This window comes from Leptinotarsa decemlineata, unplaced genomic scaffold, assembly GCF_025532065.1.
Source record: "Leptinotarsa decemlineata unplaced genomic scaffold, Ldec_3_MD MMD2_tig00026328_RagTag_RagTag, whole genome shotgun sequence".
Classification (NCBI taxonomy): Eukaryota; Metazoa; Arthropoda; class Insecta; order Coleoptera; family Chrysomelidae; genus Leptinotarsa; species Leptinotarsa decemlineata.
In genome coordinates this window covers 9,816,307-9,840,171 of record NW_027412688.1, presented here as the reverse complement: position 1 = coordinate 9,840,171, position 23,865 = coordinate 9,816,307, and the positions used below count along the sequence as shown (strand labels likewise).

At 36.1% G+C, this 23,865-nt stretch overlaps 2 protein-coding genes across 3 annotated transcripts in view; one reads left to right on the top strand and one right to left on the bottom strand.

Annotated features, from left to right (window-relative positions):
- Positions 1-23,865, top strand: part of LOC111507753 (laminin subunit gamma-1) — an 80,846-nt gene that overhangs the window by 30,390 nt on the left and 26,591 nt on the right. Inside the window, exon 5 of the mRNA XM_074182626.1 lies at positions 20,535-20,844. Coding sequence (XP_074038727.1) covers positions 20,535-20,844 — 310 coding nt within the window. The remainder of the gene's footprint in view (positions 1-20,534; positions 20,845-23,865) is intronic.
- The window catches only part of LOC111511358 (dynein light chain Tctex-type), a 47,838-nt gene continuing 24,406 nt past the window's right edge, over positions 434-23,865 (bottom strand). Inside the window, exons 1-3 of one of the 2 annotated variants that reach the window (XM_074182627.1) lie at positions 8,894-8,953; positions 5,564-5,626; positions 434-977 (exon numbers count right to left, since the gene is read on the bottom strand). In XM_074182627.1, coding sequence (XP_074038728.1) covers positions 573-977; positions 5,564-5,626; positions 8,894-8,938 — 513 coding nt within the window. In that variant the 5' untranslated portion in view covers positions 8,939-8,953 and the 3' untranslated portion in view covers positions 434-572. Of the gene's footprint in view, positions 978-5,563; positions 5,627-8,893; positions 8,954-23,865 lie in introns of those variants that run through there. The other variant, XM_074182628.1, reaches the window with a different exon arrangement.

Here is a 23,865-nt window from a genome sequence, read left to right as displayed (position 1 = left end):
GGGGAACGAATAGTTTCAATGAATGCAGCACTTCTCGTTACCCACAAATATTCCCCGGAGCATAAGGCAACACCAATGTCTTGTCAATTCCGTAAAAGTGCCGTAAGTGGATATAAGCTAAGACCACATTATGCTGGCCATGCCCAAAGCAAGTGTATTATGGTCTCAGGGCTCAGGCGCTTCTCGGCAGGCCCTACACATTGTGTCAGGAACCTCTATTCTATACACTTACAATTATTAACATCTCAAAGGCCAACTTAGAATGGTCGATCTCTAAATTTTTGTTGTCCAAGATGTTCCCCTCCATTGTTAAAGTATGGCAGTGATGGCAAAAAACTCTCTTGGTGTGTCTCTGATTCACTAGTTTTTCATTAATTTCAATAATCTATATTTATTATATATAAAATTGTTATAGAAAGAAATCGGTTAAATCTTTATTTCATTGAGATAAAATGAATTTATTCACTTTCAGACAGCATTTAATGACGGTCGAACATAAATCACAATCCCACATTACAAAACAATTCACAATTTATCGTATTGCCCCGACAAATACGAGTAGTCCAGATTCTTCAAATGGCCAAACCGAAAACGGTAACAACGCAATACATGGATTTGTTCTCCCACCTCACCGTACAAGTACCATCGGTGGCACTATCCCAGTAACAAGAACTAGCCGTGTGCAATCCAGCGCCAGTTTTCTGCATAATCGAACAGGTCACAACGTATTTGAACTGCTTCTTCATCTTGCTCAGGGCGCTGAGACATTGCTCAGAAACGGTGGCGCTCCACTGGTTTACCTTCTCTTGCTGATACGAAGTACCGCTCAGAACTGTTTCTATCGTGTCTTTAACGATTTTGCTGACGTCGTCGACGATGAATTGGTTTTCGTCATCATCCATTTTGATGACGTTCGGACTGTCGTTTTTAGTTGACAGGTGACTTTGAAATCCGAACATGTTGACTCGATTGCTGGTCTGGGGGTGGATCATGTAACAAAGTAAAGTGAATTCAAAATGTGTTGAAAATAATGTAACTACAGCATGAGAAATAAATAAGTACCTACAACTAGTATTCATTATAAAGTTTCATTTATTTTTATATTTTCAATACTATCTTCGAGAGGTCAAATCTCAATAAACTTCTTTACAATTTTCGGCAATGGACATTTATTCACAAGTTATACACAGCTCCATCACATTCATCGCTGTTTTTCAAGGAATTAAACCTTTAAGCAGCACCGATACGGTAGCGGTAACTCGCTGGGAGAGGAAAAATATACTCCTAGCTTCATTTTGTCTCTCTCTATCTTGGAGGGTAGAAGACTATGGAAGTCGGTCTTTCAGGGATACAGACAGAAACTCAGATGAATCACCCGGGTATCAGATGATACAGTCGACACAACACATTAGAGAAGCACAAAAGTAAAACCCGGCCTTGGAAATGGTCCGAAATGTATTGATGAAGACCAAGAAGTTAGGAGATTCCTGAAATATTTCAAAGATCAAAGGATACTGGATCCAGTATCGAGAGGACTCAATCAATATGTGTACAAATTTCAATTCATTCTAACCAGAAACATGTGTCGAATAGCTTCACGAAGGTCATGTCTCAGATATTTTAGATTCATTGTACTTTGATAAGTGTGCGAGAGAACTACCAGCCTTTTGTGATCAAACATTTTGTGGCCCAAGCTTCCAAAAAAGGCAAAAAATCTGACGCAGTAAAAATATTGAAGCAGTACCTCACTGGTAGCTCCTTTGTCGCAGATGTACAGAAACCACTCAATATTGTGATAATGGAAGCTGCCGTTCTCGATGTTAAAGGACTCAATTTTGGAAGTCTTGTTACGTTTCGTAGTTTTTGTTAAGTTGCTGTGGATTCTGTATCAGGTCATTATGTTAAATTTCGACACATGTCGTTCTGGTTCTGGTATCTGTGGAGTAAGGAGGGTGAGTGTAGACTCATAGCACTTATGCCACATGTGACCTACTGTACATCCTTCCGAAGAGCACCCAGAATATGGATCTGAAGGAAAGACTTTGACTGACAAAGCTGTAGTTCACTACCGTTAGGATAAAGATAATGTTCGATAAAAAATTGATATCAGTATACTTTGAAGAAGACTATACACTGTGCCTTCACCAAGGGCTATGTAAAAAAGTTTTCAGGTGTTGAAGTCCTAATTAGAACAAGCCATAGCATAAACAGATTGAGTCCTTATACTAGCCATGATCCAATCCATTTATATTTTGGATGATACTTCCATGGAGAGATTCAATGTTTTCGAATCAAGGTTGGGGTTGAGATTGAGGAATTGAAGGTGGATGATAGAGGTTTAAACTTTTTATATATGGGATAGATTAGAATAATTTCTGTATGATATGACGAGGTCATCAATCAATCACATATTTGAATCTGTGAGACAACGAGACGAGGCAGAGGATAGGACTAAAGCAAACTAGAGAAAAGAGTAGAAATCAAAAAATCTTCAATAGATATATGACAATAAATTTAGATTCAGGGGAAAGACTACGACTTTTAAATCGAAATGTGTCAGACAAAAAAATGTTGTGAAATATTTAAGATTTTCACGGACATATCTAAAAATTTCAATGAGGTTTTCCTTAGAAGAGATTGATTATTCTGGACCCTCTGACCCAGTTAATAACGTAATCATTTGAACTTTTTTTAAATCGAATTCAAAGTGACACCTCTTCTGAAATACTCATGTTCTATAGATTCTAGTTTACCTTCATTCAAAAAATGTTTTTACGTGAGTAATATGCTGTCTATTAAGAAAATAAGGTGAATTTAAATTTTCTCATGAAGTATTTATTTAATAATAATAAATGCTTTTATTGAAATGTTACTCAGTACAAGAGATACCAATCTAACCTAACAAATGGCAGAATTCAACGCCTGCGCATGATACGTCAAGGCAGAAATTGCTCTTCCATCCAACCAGAAATAGATAACTTATATAAATACCTACACATTATTTGCAATCGAACTTAATGAAAAATAGAAAAAAAAAGGAAAAAGGGGAGAGAAGCAGAAGAAAAAGACAGAAGCAGAAAATAGTGGCAAAAAACGAATAAATGAGAATTTGATGTTTTTTATGTGAAAACTCATGATTTCTACATATTTATGGTGAAAACATATTATGTATTATAGGTGTCTACTAATCAATGTTATAAAAGAAGAGAAACGGTTTGCAGCATAAATCTCTTCAGATTTTTCTTTAAATTAAGTAGTGGTAGGGATTTCAATTCAATGGGTAGCCGATTATATAAGGGTGTAATGTTATTAGAAAAAGATCCTCGAAAAAGAAAAGTTTTATGTTTAGGTGCAGTCGAAAGATGTTTAAATCCCAAAATTTAGATTATGTATATCGGTTCTAAAGGACAGTTTCGTGAATAGGTAGGCAGCTTTTCCAGTGGATATGAACTTATGGAATAAACTAGAAGAATGCAGTGTGCGCCTAGCATCCATGTTCAGCCACCCGAGTTGTTCTAAGTATTGACATACATGCTCACGTCTCCTTACACCAATTTCTATTTCTTCTCTTTCAAAATAGTCCCTCGCAGGTATAATACACTTGTGCCAGCGTTTTTTCCATTCGTCGAAGCAGTTCTGTCTCAAAACACCGTCCTTTGAGAAGTCTCTTCAATATTGTGAACAGGAAAAAGTCACATGGGGGCAAATCTGTTGAATACGGTGGCTGTGACATGATTACGGTGTTGTTTATTGACCAAAAAATTACGAACAAGCAATGACAAGTGAGCAGGTTCAATATCGTGATGCAAAATTCCTTGTTTTTTGAACGTGTCCTTAGCATTGCGGCGCATAATTTCAAAATAATACTCCCTAGTGAGCGTACCATATGGGGACCATATGGCAAGAACTCGCCGTGCATTACGCCATGATAATCGAAGAAAATAGTGAGCAAAACTTTGACATTTAACGATTAGACTTTGATTTCGATGTAATAACCAGATACCCACGATTTGTCACCAGTTATAATCCTTTTAAGCAAATCTGAATATATGTATATACCTTTAATATGGCGTTCTAAAAGCTGTCTCAAAAGTCTAATAAAATGTCGTGTCTGTACCGGAAGTTATACGAGGTCAAAGGTAAAAAATAACAGTTTTTCGCGGTTATCTCAGTTTCTATTGCTCCAATGATGTTAACATCTATTATAAAAATTGTATAGCATAAAATTTGGGATAAATTTTATTGAAGCCTTTTTTCATGCGTTCAATCGTTTTTGAGAGGGCGGTAAACGCGCAGCGCTCTGTTGTGCGTATTGTAATCCAAGGTCAACCGTGAATATCTGTGAATATTATCTTCAATTTTGAATAATTTGAAATAATTATCAGTTGATATATTATATTTAACAACATTTTACAATGCACATATATTAATATTATAATACTCACCTACTTTGTGTAATTAAAAATTCATTATCAAATAATTATTGTACATTTTATTGTATTGAAAATACATTTGAAATATAAAAATAATCAGGTATTTTATCTTCAAAAGGTATAAATTTTTTGATGTTAGATAATATATTATAATTATCACATTATTATATATCTTTCATTTATATCAATTTATTCAAAGGAAATTTTAAGGAAGGGAAGTGAGTTAATATATTTCGATTTTATCTTTTTTCAACAGCGTACATTTCTGACAATTGAAATTCAATTTTTTTGAAAATCTTTAAATTTTTAATAATGTGAAAAAGAAAAGTCTTAGTTTTTTTCTTTTTCATCTTCTGGGCATTCAGGAATTTCAGGGTTAAATGCACTTCCTTTTCACTGTCACTTTGCAATGATAAAAGGTAATAAATGTTTTTAAATAATAATATATTAACTGATGATAAATAATACAAATTATTCAAAATTGAGGAAAATATTCACAGATATTCACGGTTGACCTTGAATTACAGTGCGCACGGCAAAGCGCTGCGCGTTTACCGCCCTCTATCTCAGGTTCCCCTCTATCAAAGGTTCAAATAAAATTTATCCTAAATTTTATGCTTTACAATTTTTATAATAAATGTTAACATCATTGGAGCAATAGAAACTGAGATAACCACAAAAACTTTTTTTTTTACCTTTGACCTCGTATAACTTCCGGTACAGACACGAGATTATATGGGACTTTTGAGTCAGCTTTTAAAACGCCATAATAAAGGTATATACAAATATTTAGCTTATTACCTCTCATTCCGAGGTTAACCCCTTTTTTATGCTAAAGTGACTGGTCTACTATGCCTTTCACCAACAAACTAAACATGCTGAACAGCTGAAACTGTGAATATATGTTCGAGACGAGTGTACCAACATAAAAAATCGCTAATCGAATATACGTGGCCCGCGAAGTTTGAACATTCACCTTATTTGCTGAACATTCCACGTATAAGTATTGTTGTTACTGATCCATCCATTGAATAGTTTTCAATATAGTTTCAATCAGGGAAAATTTACCTTCAGCAAAATTCAATATCTTCTACACAGCCAAGTATTGAATTTCACTTTCACTCACTCACCTTGGATTTTTTCAGTTCTGGTGTAGTTACTCTCGTGACTAGTGAAAGAATGAGCTCCGAATCCTAAAAAAGAAATGCACCGACATAATATTTTACAAAACTAAGAAGCGCCTCTCATACAAAACTCCCACAGTTATGGCACGCGATACGTTTGTTCCATTCTATCTAGAGCTCTATAATAAAGTTTCCGATGGTCTGATATGAAGCATTCGAGAGAGCTGAAAGTTGGATGGAGTTCGGTGTGGAGTTTAGATAATTCAAATTGATTTACGATAAGGTTTCAGAACCTAGCACGCGTAGTGTTGGGATTTGCTGCTGTCACGCACGTTATAAAATGTTGATGTTGCACTAATGTAGGTATTTTAAATTAAATTTGTAATAGGATTACTTGATTTTTCACAGGTTCAATTCAAGTAGAGATATAGAGCGTGGTTCCATTCTTTTGGGAAAAAACAGAAGAATGAATTGACGCTACAAATATCGAGACTATATTTGAAAAGAAAAATATTATACAGTGAATCACCTGTATTGCGTCAAAATATTACAGAAGTCGAAATATTACAGAAGTATTTCGTACATTTTAAATTATTTTTCATAAAAACTAAAGGTTTGTCAAGGGAAGCAACAACACTCAAATTTTCAAAATCTGAAGTAATGGGTATCATATTTTATTAAAATAAGTCTGATGACTGTTTCAAGGAGAGATACATACGCATTAATGTAATGAATATTTGGAAAATGCCAGCAGGCAAACACAACTACTTACCCGACTGATAATAAGATGGACATTGTAGGAAAACTGAATTATTCGGTTGTTTGTAAAGGTATTCACATTCTACAATAGTCTTTCTCAAAGTGGGCGCTGGAGGTCTAAAAGGGGGGCAGTAAAGGGCACAGAGCAGATTGGGAGGCGTTGAAGCGGTATAGAGGGACGATGGCTAATTTAAAAATGTGTTTTTGCTTTCAACACAAACTTTACCGCTCCTTTACGCTTAACGCGCGTTTCCTTGTGTAACGCCATCTAGGGGCCTAGACAGTAACTATTTCCTGTCCGATAGTTGTCAAACTGTACAATAGATGGCGGTAAACTTCAATGCAAAGCGAGAAGTTTCTAGTCTCCATTGTCGAAAGTATTAGGCCCGCCCGCTACCTCATATAAAAGTGCGCGCGCCATCCAGCCAGTAATGTCATTCGACAATATTACGAAAACAAGTGAATTCAGTTAGCGACTAGCTAGGTAAAGTGTTGTACGTGCGGTGGTGAATACTGTGAGTGTTGTCATTAGCAAGTTTTTAATACTCGATTCTTTACTTCGGCATTTTTGAAGACAAAATTATGTCGGAAGCAAAAAAGAAGAAATGGTAGTATAGCGCGGAATATATAAAATATGGATTTATTGAAAATCCCACAAATCCATCTTCGCCTATGTGCCCCTCAAGGCTACAAGATAATTTGAATAAAATGCATTCAGATAAAAAAGACAAACGTATGACTTATTTTCAAGAACTGAAAAAAGAAGCACTCAGCTCAGCCAACTGTGTCAAAACTTTTTTCAGCGGCTTCTAAGCAAGACACGACAGACTCCGAGCTTCCTACAATATCTCCTTGCTAATTGCTCAAACAGGTAAATCTCACAACTATTGGAGAGGATTTAATTTTACCGGCAATAAAAGAAATAATAACTACTGTGCTCTATAAACCAGCGGCAGATATTATCCGAAAAATACCTTTGAGCAATAGTATCGTGCAAAGACGAATTGATGAGATGGCTGAAAACATTGAAGAGTCATTGTGTAATTATCTGAAGAATTCTAAATTCTCAATTCAGTTAAGTGAATCCACATGAGAAAATATATCAAGAACTACTATTCGCCAAAAATTTAGAGACCGATACAAAAGAAAAAACCATATATAATACACTGGAAAAAATTTTGTGATGAGAAAGAAGTTCCACTGAAGAATATTATATCAGCTGCTACGGATGGCGCTGCGGCTATGACAGGACGTCACAAAGGCTTCATAGCGTACTTAAAAAATAAAATTTCAGATGTGATCGCTGTACATTGCTTCATTTATGGGCAACATTTGGTTGCGAAAAATTTGAGTGAGCGCCCCTCTCAATCACTGCAATATATCATCAAAGCAGTCAATAAAATCCGAAACAGCTCTTTAAATGACAGATTATTTAATCAGCTTTGTGTTGCTAATGATGAAGAATACAACCGGTTGCTATTTCACACAGAAGTGCGTTGGTTATCAAGAGGTAACTGTCTGACTCGATTTTACAATCTATTTGACTCTGTTCTTGGAAAACAAAGACAAAGAATTGCACGACAATCTCATCACTTCAAAAAATGATATTGCGTACTTGACAGACGTGTATAAATTATTTAGTGATGTCAATCTCAACTTCAAGGTGACGACTTGAATCTGATTTAAACAAAAAATGTCATTGCTGCTTTTGTAGCCAAATTGCTCTTATACAAAAACAATATCGGCAGACGTGAGTTTCGCAATTTCCCTAATTTGTCAGCAGTATTCTTCAACAACGACGACTTGCTTGTTTACTGCCAACATTTGGAGAAACTCCACAGTGATTTCGCAGAACGATTCCAGAATATTTTAAAATTGGAAATACCGGACTGGGTGTTGGATCCTTTTTCAAATGTCAACACAGCAGGATCACCCCAGTTGGAAGAAGAACTCGTAGAACTGATAACAAACGAGGAAATAAAAATAAAATTCAAAAATGGATATCAAGAATTTTGGCTACAAAAGCCAATCCCGCAATTGTACCCTGGATTATGATCCTTCGTTCAATGATTTTTGATAGCATTCCCATCATCGTATTTGTGTGAACGTGGATTTAGTGCTGTGGCAACGTTGCTAACTAAAAAGAGATCTGTTGCAGATTACCAGACGCGGTGACTTACGGCTGTGTTTGAGTAAATTCCAGCCTAATATTAACAAACTTGTTAAAAATCATCAAATTCATCCTTCACATTAGATCAGTTTTAAAATTCAAATTGAAATGTCTGTTTCAATGACATGAATAAAAGTTTTCCTAATATTACAAAATGGTGTTTTACATTACCCTCATTAGAAAGTCTTATTTTCACATGACACAGATAATTTAATTATTAAAATAATGACTGCAATTGTGATTCTTAAGATGTATTGAAGTAAAAAAATTTGGGGAGCGCTAGAAAAAATAGACAAAATAAGTTTGAGAACTTCTGTTCTACAATGAATTATCGACTCACAACTTCTTTCACAACTATCTTATAAAATCTCTTATAAAACAAAAAATACACTGAGATCTATACTCACACATACAAAACCCAACAACACAGAGAAATGAACAAAAAATTGCATACTAAAGATGCCTTGTTCTTGGGGAAAAATTATATTGTTGAAACTTCAAGACTATTAAAAGTGTGTGGGAATAAACATCGACAAAAAACTATTGCTCACGATAAGCTACTGAATATTAGTTTTTTTTTCTATATTGAGTAGTTTTCATCGTTTTAGTTTCACATTTCATATGGCATAGTATATGGGACAAGTGAATCGGAATCAACATGTATTCCTCAGAATAAGGCATTGAGAATACATTTCGATATTGGACCTTCATCGGATATGTATTAAACTACATAAAGAAGCATATATATAATACTCGTAATTGCAATTTGATTCAGAAAAAAAATTAAGGCTGGTAATATGACCAGAAACTCTTGCGTCACTTTTCTTCATCCCCTGAAGACGCCAACTTGGTTGGTGAAACGCGCTTCGGGAGGAGTATAGCATTTCTGGTGATTGAGGAAAGAGCTCGTTTTTTATTGTTTCTATGCCGCAGGTTCCAGGTTTATCTTGTATCAAAAACTCTTGCTTTAATTTGTACAACCACCTACCTGACAATTTCAAAACTATGAAATCTCATAGTTTCTGTATAATTTCTGAATATATATTTCATTTTCGAAATACACTTTTTTATAATATAGTAACTTTGTATATATTTTATCTTTTTGGTCGTGAGTTCGTAAGAAAATGATAGGGATCCGACCAGGATCCTTACGAATAACGAACATATGCCTATTTTTTTCTGTCACAGTGTCACATCAACTTGTCTATACAGAAGGTTCCTGTGTTTTACCTAGAAGATGTCCTATGAAGATATAAAGGTTAGCAGTTTCGCTATCTAGAGAAGTCTAGAACAGTCAAGAGTATTCGAAAGCATTCCAAAATATCCCAGAATATCCTGGAACACCCTGGATCGCTTTGAAATGTTCGGGAATAGACTGGAACGTTCTGGAACATCCCGATATGGAACATTCTAGAACAGTCTCGAATGCTGTGGAATGTTCTGGAATGTCGTGAAGCCTTTTTGAATAAGTGATGCTACTCATTAGTAGGGATATACAAAACAAGATCTGTCGAACTCTTATACTTTGAATTGTATTCCAACTACCGCATAATATCATTTCATCTTCCTGAGAAAGATCGGGTATCCCAACTACTTAAAAATATGTTGAAATCTGTTTTTCCATTAACCAGCTGTCGCCTTGCTACGAACGACAACTCTCAAAAGTCGAAACTTGTGGCAAGGACTAGCGAGGTCTTGCCTTTTAACGTGTGATTCCTAACACGGGTTGCACGATAGGAAGTGAAAATCGATTGTCCGGCCTTGCGGTTCGAACTACCGGTTCGCACAGCGGTCGGATTGACTGAGTGGAGCTGACCACCCACGTCAACCCACCAGGGTACCTTCCGAGGCTACCAAGCTACCGTAACTAATTATGGTGACCACAACCACACAAACAAAAGTATGTTTCACTATCAATTTTGATTTTGAAATGAGTGAATACGTATCAATCTAAAAACAACACAAAACAAAAATGGAACTTAAAGTTCAAAAATGATTCGTTCACAACATGAAACGAAATCGACGCAATTGAATTCATTTTCTCGGACCATAGTTTTAATTTCGCCAATAATTATTTGAATTGAATGAATTCATTTGATAAGAATTAATATCGTAGCCGTATAATTACCACAATTATCAATATTACCAGAGTTTTTTCCCAGCACCAAATCGTTATGTTCAACACCTCGACATGTGTTTCGATCACCAAGTGATCATCTTCAAAGAGGAAGATTAAAACTAGACACTAACGTGAAGCTAACCCTATTTATGCTATATAGATATCCCATCCAGGTAAACCATCCAGGTGTACCACCCATACAGGTATACCCACCTAAATTAATTTTTCCTTATCTATTATTTTACAATATATGTTATAGCTGTATATAAAACAATTTTTCAGCTATATGAAAATTAATTTCACAATATTGCCTATCTAAATTAATTTTTGCAATGTGTCCTTATGAAGTAATCCGTAAACCCAAAAATATTATTTCAACAAGCTATATAGTATGCTCTTTGGTATAGGTCCGTCATCGTTATTCATAATATTATTGCGTTTACTTATTATAATAATATTATGAATCAGTAAACCCAACAATATTATTTTAACAAGAGCATACTATATAGCTTGTTAAAATGATATTGTTGGGTTTACTGATTACTACACAGAACACATTGCAAAAACAAATTTAGATAAGCAATATTGTGAAATTAATTCTTATATAGCTTAAAATTGTTTTATATACAGCTATAACAGTTAAACATATATTGTAAAATAATAGATAAGGAAAAATTGTAAAATTAATTTAGGCTGGTATACCTGTATGGGTGGTACACCTGGGTGATTTACCTGAATGGGATATCTATATAGCATAAATAGGGTTAGCTTCGCATTAGTTTCTAGTTTTAATCTTCCTCTTTGTAGATGATCACTTAGTGATCGAAACACGTGTCGAGGTGTTAAAAATAACGATTTGGTGTTGGGAAAAAACTCCAGTAATATTCATTACTACACCAAAGATTCCAAACAGTGCATCATAACCACAATTATCAATTGTGTGTGTGACTATTATTTTTAAACATGGAAATCGGCGTAGTTAAGATAGACATATGCCATCATGTACCTTTTTATAGACCTTAAATAAGAAGAACAATATGTTGCAATTTGTTTTCTTTTTTCACAAGTTTGTGTAGATTAAATCGTGAGGTGTACTTTTTGAAATTACTATGGATCTTCATCAAGTAACAGCCGAATCAATCAGAATTTTTTTCTCAAAGGGATAAGGCAGTGTTTTCGTTAAAAGCTCCTACGAATCTTACAAATCATTTGTGCTAACAAATTGATACCAATAAACCGTTAAAATTGTAAAATTATACCTTATTACTAGAAAGGGCATTCTCTATGGTTCTGTGCTTGAATATGAACAAACTATGGGCTTTGGCATAGTGGTAAAATTCAATGTATGTGCACTGAGCTGCATGAGTTTGTTTGTGAACAAAAAAGTATTTTCAGATATCACAGCGACATGGCAATGATAAATAATGCTTCCAAATTGTTTCCTATTTTTCTTTAGATATTAACTTCCTTTGATAACCACACTTTTACATGAAACTGCATTTTCCAACGCTACTAATTAGGGTTCAGAAGGTACATATTTGATACGTTTTCCATAAATAGGACATGCGTTCATGATTTCTTTGAAAGGAACCGATTTGCATTCTGATATTGAACAACAATAGTAGCGGTTAGGCTTTGGATGGTTCACGTTTTGGCCCATTGATGACAGTGCTCCTCCGCATCATTCTTTTATTTTCTTTGAAGTTTATATCAACATTTTCCATAATACTGGATTTGGCATAGTGTAACCTCCAGGGTTACCAGATTTGTTGCATATTGGTTTTGTTTGTAGTGATACCTGAAAAGTAGAAACATACAACCAGAGCCTTCAAAACATTTGCATCAAAAGGTTGGTAAAGCACTCTGGAAATATGTAAGAACATTTCGTACAAAATCTTATTGTATGGAGGCGGATTGTCATCAGTTTGAACACTTGATCAACTGAATAGTAATGAAGTAGTAAACCATTTCAAAATTGAAGACTACCGTGAAAAAAATTTATGAGTAGCATGCAACAATCAAGAAGTTCACATTATTGAGAATTCAGGTCGATAAGTCCTGATTGTGACAGAATTGTGACAGAAAAAGTTGAAAAATGAAGGTGAAAGAAATGAAACAACCTTTTTTTTTCAGAAAAAGCAGGCCAAATTATTGACATAGTAATATTCCGAACAATTCACTATACTGAATTATATCCCAATAAAATCCCATAAGGGACGGCGCCATGGGGGGATGGGGGGAGATTGAAAATAATAATAGTAAAAAAATAAATAAAAATTTAAAAAATAAAAATGAGACAAAAGAAAGGAAGAGGTAATAAGAAAAGGAAAAGAACCAGGAGAAGGCGGGGGTTTTCCTACATGCATAACTTGGAGATGCCAAGTTGTTTGAAAACTTCAAAAAAGTTTAGTTTCTCCCAAGTAAGAGAAGTAACAGTCCTGATCAGTCCACAAATTTTTAAGTGACAATTTTACTACATTCCCAACTTTTCGCTGTTTTTTCGACTTGGAAAAGTTGAGAAATTTCGGGTCGTGAAGATAGAAAAAATAATACTAGAAAACAATAAGCACAATATTATTTAAGTGTTGTTTCCTTTCATTTGTTATGAATATTCCTATACATGGTGGATATGGTGAAAGACCAAGGACCTTGGTCCAAAGTAGAATAATTCCCATTATTATTTTTATAATTAGCAAAACAAAATTTTTGTGCATTCCCTAACGGGCATAAGCATTCAGCCAATTTTTGGATAGCTAAGTAAGAATATTAGTATATTATAGTAGTAACTAATCCCTCGGCTTTCATTTTTTCGAAAGTTGGGAAATTTTATTGGTGGGGTTGGGAAAATTTAGATTCCCTCCCCCTCTGGTTTTTCTTTTCGCTACGGTCCTGAATCCCATAACACTGTATATCAGCATATCAATATTTTTCCGGGCATTTCGGGTAAAGGTTGCGTGCGAGCAGGAAGCACTATTTTTGGAAACGCTGTTTCAGCTATTTCGCTAACTGTCGTTATTATTTTAAAGCTTCCTTTAGACATATTTCAAGTGACAAAAAGTAAACTCTGCGTTTTTATGTGAAACGCATGCAATGCCTGGCACCGTTTTATTGATTTTTTAACGTTTGCTCTGCCTTTGATTCATTACATTCAATTTCTTTCGTTAGTGACTATGTAAAAATAATTCACTGTCAATAAAAGGAAACATAACGATCTGATTCAAATACTGTTTGTCTTTCAAGTGAGTGAAACCATTTCAATAGCGATTTGTCAACAGTATTATTAATAAAGACCGCATGGTAAATTTTAAAGCTGTTATAGTGGATATCTCGGAGATTCAAGAAGATATCAAGAAATGTCAAAATCCATTGATTTAAATTTGGAGATATCAACCTCTCACTCTTTCAGTCCCATCAACAGTGTGTTTCGTACTTTTAGATTTCAGATTACTTCATAAGAAAAATCTAAGAGGATCAACACTGGAGATCTTGGAGGCCACTTGATAGATAAAAAACAATCTCATTGTGAAATTGTAAAACAGCGATATATAACTAAAATCCTGAGGCCAAACACAACGCATTTGTGATCCAACACTGGACGGCGCTGTTTCGATCCTGTGTAGTGGTGCTAGGCTGAATCGCAAATGCATTACTGGACTCAACTGTCCCTGAAGAACAAGCCTGTGTAAGTAAGGGCAACATCTTTTTCCCTTACAGAGGTTGTTCTTTGAGGGCAGTTGAGTCTAGCAATTCATTTGTGATTCAGCCTAGCACCACTGATGATACTTACGGTGGATTGACACAGTTGGAATTTAAATGTGGTATGTTTGGGCTCTAGTTTTCAACTAAACTAAAATTCCATAATAGAAGGCATTGAATTCTCAGAAATATTAATGCATTAGAACGAAAACATTATTGTTAGGTTGTGATTCTATATATTTTATCATCTTCTATTCAAATCATATACACGCAGCTAAATGATCATAGAATAACGGACAACGTGTTTTATTTGTTGAAGAAACTTCCTGTTCCTGCTAATGAAATGTATTCAACAACATCAACGTTTATTAAATCAGTATTAAAAATTTGAATTATATATTCCGTGTTAGGAATCACACGTTAAAAGGTAAGACCTCGTTAGTCGTTAGCTCACACAAGTTTCTCAACTTCTGAGAGTTGTCGTTCGTATTGAGGCGACAACTGATTGACGGAAAAAACAGATTTTCAAACGACTAAAATTTATAAATGGCAACCTTGCGTACACAGAGATGTTTGTGGGACGGAAAAAAAGGCAGAATAAATTTGCCATAAGATAGAGAGAGATATGAATATTGGCCCATCAGCTGAGCGCGGTTGGGTTAACATTCGCTGAATAATACGTAGAGTGAATATTATTTTTATTTTGATCTGTTATTATGATAAAAATGATATTTTTGTATAATACCTACCATAGATAAACATAAAAAAGGAATGATACACTTTCTATAGATTTAATCCATTCCTAAGAAGTTATAATATAGTCGACGTCTCAATATTAGGAATAGTATTTTCATTACCAATTGGACAGCACAGATAAGAATTCCCGCCCCGACATAGGCGTCGGCATATTATTTTTCAGTGGTACTTTTTCAGTTACTTATTCTTACAATCATAGCAATTGATCACCCCATGAAAAAGTTATCTCAACTGAATTTTTCCACCATGGGTAATTATGAAAAACTTCAAAATTTAAGGTAGTTGATTTCCGAGTCGAAAACAAATGATCACACCAAATTCTCGTCAAACATATATTTACAAAATGATAGAGGCCAACAAAATTGCTAGAAAATTCAAAATTCTTCTTCGCTATATTCGGATGAAGTGGAATCATCGTCGGGTTGAATAACGATCGGATTTATGGAACTTTGCACATAATATTTGTTCTCTTCTTTTATAACGTGGGCCACACAGTTCTTCCACACATCACTATTACCTACTTCATTCACCACTCGCCTTATATTGTCAAGCAATATAGCATTCAAAATCGGTGACTGATTACATTTCCGCAAGCTTTCTTCCATTGTGGCCCAAACCATTTCAATTGGATTGAACACACAATAGTATGGAGGCAAACGTAAGAGAATATGACCACGTGTTTCACATATCGAATCAATAATATACTCTTTTTCGAATTTACGTTGTTTTATGGTCGCCAGTAATACCTTTTTCGGGTATTTCCATGTCATGATTTCGCATGAAATCAATAATATCTGCTTTTTTTGTGTTATTGTTTGGTATTGCAGTCAATAACCGAGAATGATACGAAGCGTTATCCATAACAATAACCGAGTTTGGAGGAATATATGGGAGAAGCTGCTCACTGAACCAGGTTTCGAATAAAGCCGCAGTCATATCTTCGTGGTAATCAGCAGACGAATCTTTTATATTTTTGGCCGACAGAAGCAAAGCGTTAGGTACGAAACCACTTTCATTCCCGGCATGCAAAATTATAACACGTTTTCCCCTTGAAGAAGGTGTGTTCAAAGCACAATACTTGGTTTCGTCTACCCAGCCATATTTGACCACATCATGGGTGTTAAACCAAGTTTCGTCGAGGTAGATTATATGTCTGCTGGATTCTCGGTAGCTTTTCATTCGCCTCAAATATTCTTGTCGGAGTTGAACAATGCGTGTCGATTCCATTATGACCATCCGATTGTTCAATTTTTTATAATTGAAACCACAAGACAATAAGACACCTCGTAGAGTTTCTAAAGATTTATTATACCAAATTATTTCCAGGGTTCATTTTTTTGGTATATATAAATTGTTCGCCGAATCACATCTTTTGTAGCACCATCAACGTTTGCGAATTTTGTATTCCTTTGTTTTCGTTTCATTGCATGGTCAATGACATCCCCTATTTTAATGACTCGAAGAACTGTCGAACGAGGCTAACAAGGTTAGCATCTTCAGGAGAAGCAAATTGATACTGAATCTAAAGACAAGGGTTAGCTGTTTATATACCTGAAGTTTTTTGGTCCGATGTGGACTTTGTTTGTTGAATGATGATTATCCTAATTGATTTTTCGGTAATTAAGTAGTGGAACCACTACCTGCAAATTAATTTTTCCGCTTTTTAATCTATTGTTGACGTGCGTCGAGTGCAAAAATATCAGTTTGGTGTTAGGGTAATTTATCTCTAGAGAAAGTTTTCAAAAATCGGTGTGCAAAACCACTCACTACCTCACCTAACCCCACGAACACACGGCACTGATAAAGAAATATTGTGAAACGGACAAAAAATTAGTATTCAGCCAGTCCAGCTAGCCGAGCCTTTATTCCTCAACTACATTTTATAGCACGTTTACTAACTATCTGGGCGACTAGGGGCCACAGGCAAGAAATGTTTATGACTACTCTTATTTTTATTGCCGTTCCAATTGGGAATGGATAGACTATATGTATATTTCTAGTAAAATAATTAACAGTGAATAAAAAATAAATTTTATATCAGGTAAAAACAAAGGAGTTTATTCAAGGACTGAAACAAAGGAAATATGATTATAAATCAGTTTAATTTTTTGCTGTGAACTGAGAAAGATGAAAATGATGAAGTATCTGGAGATATTGAAACTTGAGGAAGAAATCAATTTCAGCTTGATGATTGCACCAAATATGCTATTCGTAGGAAATTTCATTTGTTCTTTTTCCGAAATGAAATCCCAACCTTGAGAAAAGTCGCAACCGAAATAAGTTCCGATGAATCGATACTGTAATAACTGACATTACTCTATTATTTTATTAATAGAGATCCAGGTCGATCACCCGGTTCTTCGGATTAGATATTTTCCCAGTTGAAAAAGCGTTTAACTACTTTATGACTTCGAGTGTCGTTGTGTTCATGTTCAAGTGGGGCTAGACTAAACCAATGTATACACAATATATATTACATCCTGCCGATGATCATACGCTTAGGATGGTTAAAAACGCTGAGATGAGGTTTTTTGTGGCTAGCTTTGCTGACACGAGAGATTCGGAGTTTTTTGCGAGACACAGAAAAGTCGGTCACCCGAGCCCGTCGAGACGAGTTCGGGGGTCTCATCCCTCAGCCTTCGAGGCTGAGGAAGGTGGCCTTAATAGGGGAGTTATTTTGTTTCTAAGCGCGTGGTTCGAAGTTTGAGAAAAATCGGTAGTGAAATCGTAAACCGGTATTGGGTATAGGGAAGTTGAAAATAAAAGTGTTGGTGTTGAAGACACACCGGGTCAACAGAACCTATGGTTGACCATGAACCACCAAAGAGGCGTTATGTGAGTGTTTGTTTTTCTACTAACCACTTGATATTGAGAGAGAGTTCACATATTTTGTCTGAGTTCACTTCCTCTTTGCGAAGAGGTTATAAATTGATGGGTTCCTAGTGCGGGTTGTTTAGCTAGTTCATGTTACAATTTCAAAAAAGGGCGTAAATTTAAAGTTATACACCACTCTCCCTAAAGTAAAACTGAAAGTAATTTGTACTGAGTTGGTGCGTTTGCAGTTGTTTAACAGGTTGAATTATTAGTAAATAGCATGGTCAAATTAGAGGCATTTCCTTTGTTCTATTTTATTTTATTTTATAAAATTTACCATTTTTTTATAAGATTTTACACCTTGTTACCATCCTCGTAGAGTAAGATGAAGTTAAGAAAACGAAAGCAAATTAAAGACTTTTTGTCAATCTATTGAGAAGAGAATAATAAGTGAAAAGCATTTTAACTGAGATTGAAATTCAGTTATGGAGCCATATAATGAGAAAGAGTATAAGTAGGTATATCAAATGATCAGATTTCAAAAAGACCGGCCTTTGTGCGATCGGCACGAAGCCTACAGCTTTTTCAGAATTGCTTTAAATCCAAATTTTGATGTGGAGAAATCTGCATCTGCAAATCTTGCATACATTAAAGCAAATGAACATTAAATTTATGAAAAGAGATAGGGAAAGTGTTCTTATAGAAAGAGAAGAAATTGTTTTTTGTGGCGAAGAAATTACTTGAAAAAATAGAAAGATTTATTATTTAGAATTTTTAGAATTTATTGATTCAAGTCCATACTGTCTGAAAGGTACGGCAAAATTTAGAAATAAAAAGTTGTCGGCCAGCTTGCATTAAAGGCCTCTTAGCTTTTAAAATTGATGAAAAAAAGGCATACTAGTTACTACGATAGAAAATGTTGAGTTATCTGTCGATTCCACAGAGAGTCCACGATTGACAGATAAGCTAATCACGTAACTTCTATTTTATTGGTCATTTTTTATCTTAATTAAAGCAAAAATTGATGCCAAAGTCAAGTTTTGGATAACGCCATTAAGCCACTAACGGTTTCTCGAGGGGTATTGTAGATGACATAATAAAGAATAAGTTTAGGTTAAAAATGAACGAAATCTCGACTTTTGGAAAGGAAAAAAACCAACATAAATATATCTCAGTTCCGTACCACCAATACACGAAGAACTTTGGAAAGATTTTCAAGGAACTAGGCATGAAGGAGGTTTTTAAAACATACACTACAGAGCCTTTTGGGAAGTCCAAAAGGCAAAGTCGAGAATTCGGAAAAGTCTGGAATTTACGAAATTGAATGTAAGGACTGAGATGCAAAATATTATGGATAGACGAAAAGATCTATCAAAATAAATAATGAGGAACACTTAGCATACTCAAAATATGGAAGACCTGAAAAATCAGCAGTCGCCTATCATATTTTGCAACAAAACCATTCCATAGACTTCAGTTCATTAAGATTAGTTAGACAAGTTAACAACAACAGGCATCTAGATGCCTATGAGAGTGTAGAAATAAGTAAACATAAGAATATTATGAATAACGATAGTGGACTAATACCTAATAGTATACTATATAGCTTTTAAAATTATATTTTATTCATTAGATTTACCTGATTATTATATAAGGACACATTGTAAAATTAATTTAAGACAAGTAGATATTACAATACTGTGAAATTAATTTTATATAGCTTGTTCAAGTCAGTCTCGGATATACCTACTCAATAGGTTGAATGGACTGACGCCTATCAGAAAACAACTACTCCACTGGCTAATACCACGAACGGCGTTGGATCTTCACAGAAAATTTCCTGCATATGCAATTGGCAATACAACTGAAAAAGTTGACCTTCAATTTTGGAACGGGCACACTTGCAGACCGGTTTCGGGCTCCTTAGCCGCTCGTCAGTGCAAGATAGTGATCATCATCGACTTAAATTCAATGATATTCCTTAAATGAAAATGCATATGCAGGAAATTTTCTATGAAGATTCCTTCACTGACGCCTGTCGTGGTATCAGCCAGTGGAGTAGTTGTTTTCTGATAGGCATCAGTCCATTAAACCTACTGTGTAGGTATATCCGAGACTGGCTTGAACATTCAAAGTTCATTTCTTTAGATTTGTTTACTGCCTGTCTTCAAGAATAGCCAACTGACTTTAAGACTAGTAGATAAGGCAATATGTGAAATTAATTTAAGACACTCAAGACACACCTTGAACAGGTAGATACATGTATCTATGTATGGTATACCATACATAGTATGGTGAGCTGTATGGTGTATAAATTAGGATAGCTTTGCAAGTATGATTAGTTTGGTCCTCCTCTTGAAGATGATCACTTGGTGATCGAAACACGTGTCGAGGTGTCAAAATAACGGTTTGGTGTTGGGAGAAAAACTCCAGCAATATTTAATACCATTAATAATAATAGTTTCCATATAATACTAGTCACACTGTACATGAAAATATTGAAATAGATATCAAATATCTGAGATTCTCATGGTTGACCATACATTAGACTTATGCATGTATACCGATAAGGCATTATTAATCGTATTGTATCAACAATCTCCCACCTCCCCATTCTTGTTTTTAGTGTCCATATTCTACTGAATTTTCGATTTGATTTCCAGGAATGGGTTACCGCCACCGAAATCATGGTCACTCTCGATCGACTCAACACCTTCGGGGATGAAGTCTTTGGCGACGATCAAGTACTCAAATCTTACTTCTACGCCATCGCCGACATTGCCGTAGGTGCAAGATGCAAGTGTAACGGGCACGCTTCCGAGTGTATCGCCTCCACGGGGGTGGATGGGTCAAAGAGGAGGGTTTGCAAGTGCGAACACAACACCGCAGGTCCGGACTGCAACGAATGTTTGCCCTTCTACAACGATGCTCCCTGGGGCAGGGCCACAGCTCAAAACTCGCATGAGTGCAAACGTGAGTGATTTATTATTGTGATACATGGGATATAGTGGAATTTTGGGTGTCACAAATTGTATTCTATGATTATAAATCGCGCTCCTTACCTATTGAGCGTTGTGCCCCACAGGGTAGGTAGGTAGGTAGGTCTAAAATGAGTGGGTCTATTCGACCCTCCACCGCAACCCATAAGGGTTTATTGTGGCTCACATCTATTCACACTCGGCCAAATCAACCCAGCTTCTTAACGAAGCCGATTAGTTTGTATGGTGAGTGGTATTTCAGGTCAGGTGGTGAGAGTACGGATCTGCCGAACTCAAAGAACCTGATTCGGTCCCCAGCGGGGCAGGCACAAAGTATATGCTCTGCAGTTTCATCATTTTCCAGACACACACTGTCTTCCGACAGTCCCAGTCTCTGCATGTGATGATTCAAATGACAGTGACCTGTAAGAAGGCCTGTTAGACATCGTAGTTCATCCCTACTGTAGTCCAACAACTGTTTGGAATCAAGCTTCGAAGGGTGAATAAATGCCTTGGAGTGAGCCAATCCTGGAAGATACTGCCAGAAGTCCATAACTCTTCTTGCCATCCAGGTGTTAAGTGTTTGTTTGGCAAAGCCCCAGCGATGCCAATGACAGGTTCTGGTCCAATGATGCCGCTTGCAGCACCCTCCTTTGCAAGAGAGTCAGCAGCTTCATTGCCTTCCAGGCCAGTATGGCCAGGAATCCAGACCAGAGACAATTTGTTTAGTCTTCCTATCGAGGAGAGTCTTTTTTGGCAGTTTGCTACCAATTTAGACGTTGCTCGGTGGAGCCATGAGCTTCCAACGCCGCTTGACTGTCCGAGAATATTTTTATTGACTTGTGAGTGAGGTTGGATTTATCCAATCTCTCCGCACACAATTCAATAGCGTAAATTTCCGCTTGAAATACAGTCGCATAAGTTCCTAGGCAGGTAGATAACTCTGTCCTGGGTCTGCGACTGAAAACACCTGCACCAGAACCGGAAGGTGCTTTTGATCCATCTGTGAACCAACAACTATCTGCTCTTAATATTCCCACAAGGAACTATACTGGGACTATTGTTTGTGGTGTGTACGCTTTTACGGTCGATACCTAACAAATTGTCCGATATTTCCGGGTTTATTAGCCATGGTCTGCAGGATTTTATACCTTACGCTTCGTCTGCTACTGCAGCATACATTATCAAAGGTGATGTGTTTGTACTTATGATGGGACTCAGTATTGGACGGCCTTGTGCTCTTGTAGTTGATTGGTTCGACCCTTTTTCAATTATTGGGCGAATATTTCTGTTATAGGACCGGTATCCATGTCTTATTGATGTTCAAGCTCTCTTCCTTACGGTTGAAATTATTCTTATGTGTATGCATTTCTATGGCCTCCCTGAATAGTATCGGATAGTCGCATAGTATCCTCTAGTTTCATCAACAACTTGCGTGCGCTCGAAGGCAACGTCATGGCTGCCCTGTGAGAGAGCGTGTTGAAGCTTTTCGTGGTTCCGACGTACAACGAACCACAACTACACGGTTTTCAGTATACTCCTGGGGTACTTAAGGGATCCCGGATCTTTTGCTGACCTAAGACTATTGTCTATCGTTCTCACGGGCTTGAAAATGGCCTTAACCCCATGTTTTTCGAGGATCCTTCCAGTTCGGTTCGTCGCGTATGCAGTGCAGAGTTTCTGTATGGGTAGTGAGGCTCAGTTGATTTCGGCTTCGTTAAATCCGTTACCCAGAAACGCATTCTTCAGATGACACATCTCCTCATGTAGCTCTTCTAGTTTACAGATACGTCTTGCCCCCTCTACTAGAGTCTTAATAACCCCTCTTTCGGTTTGTTCGAAGCGACAATGTCTCTTGTGTTCAGAGAGACGGGTACCTTTACTTCTTTTCCTGACTCCAATGTAGACTGACCCGCAGCTACAAGGAATCCGGTATATCCTGGGTGTTGCTAAAGGCTCTCTGGGATTCTTAGCTGACCTTAGACTTTCTCTGATAGTTTTCGTTGGCCTGAATATTGGTTTCACGTCGTGTTTCTCTAAAATTGTTCCAATCCGGTCTGTAACATTTTTAATATAGAGAAGGAAATATTTTCCCGTAACAGGACTAACTGAGGATACACAGTTCTAGCACACACATCTGTGTTTGTTAAAAACCAACACAAACACAAGCAAACAGGTACCTGTTACACTGTTACACTATTGACGATAAACTGACCTGGAATAACTCTGAACTCCTCAATAGTGGAGGTTGGTGTAATTTACTCTGATCTCCTCAATGAAGGTGTTCGGTGTAATCTTTCTCATTCGTCAACTGAGAAATTTTACTGGCTTTTCCAATCTGAAATCAGTTTACTTCTGATTTTTCCTTTCACTTGTCAGTTACGAAGTTATATTATGTGGAATTCATCTGGTACAGCCACTACTTACAAAAAATAAAAAAGGTTCCCAGTCAATGGAGATGAAAAGTACTGTGGAAAGTGCCGGCCAGACTTTAGTGCTCAAAGAATAATGAACCTACCGTGCATTTGCATTTTGGGGGTTCTATGACAACAATTTTATCACGAAGGCAGATCCCCAAACTTACTCAGCTAGAATCGCCAACTTGATTAAGTTATCACGTTTGCGCTTGACCAAGTCTTTCAAAACTTTTCTGAACGTCAAACTTCATAATATATTACCTAAACCAAACATAAAGTGAAAATTTATTTGCTAGATCTCTGCTTTCCCACTGAAGAAGAATTTAATTAAATTCGAAACATCACCAAAAAATAAATTCTTTTTAAAGAAAAAAATGATCCTGTTACCCAACTCAATTCAGGATATTTTCGAGTAGCAATATAAAAAAAGTAGAAAAATTGCTAATCACGTATACTGATTTCGGGGATATATCTAACAAGTCTAATGATTATTATATCAAGTTATAATTTTAACATGTAAAAACTCTTTTTCGGTGAGTCATTTAATTTCATCACTTCTCACAAAATTAAAACGACAACAGTTATAAAGTTTATGGCAG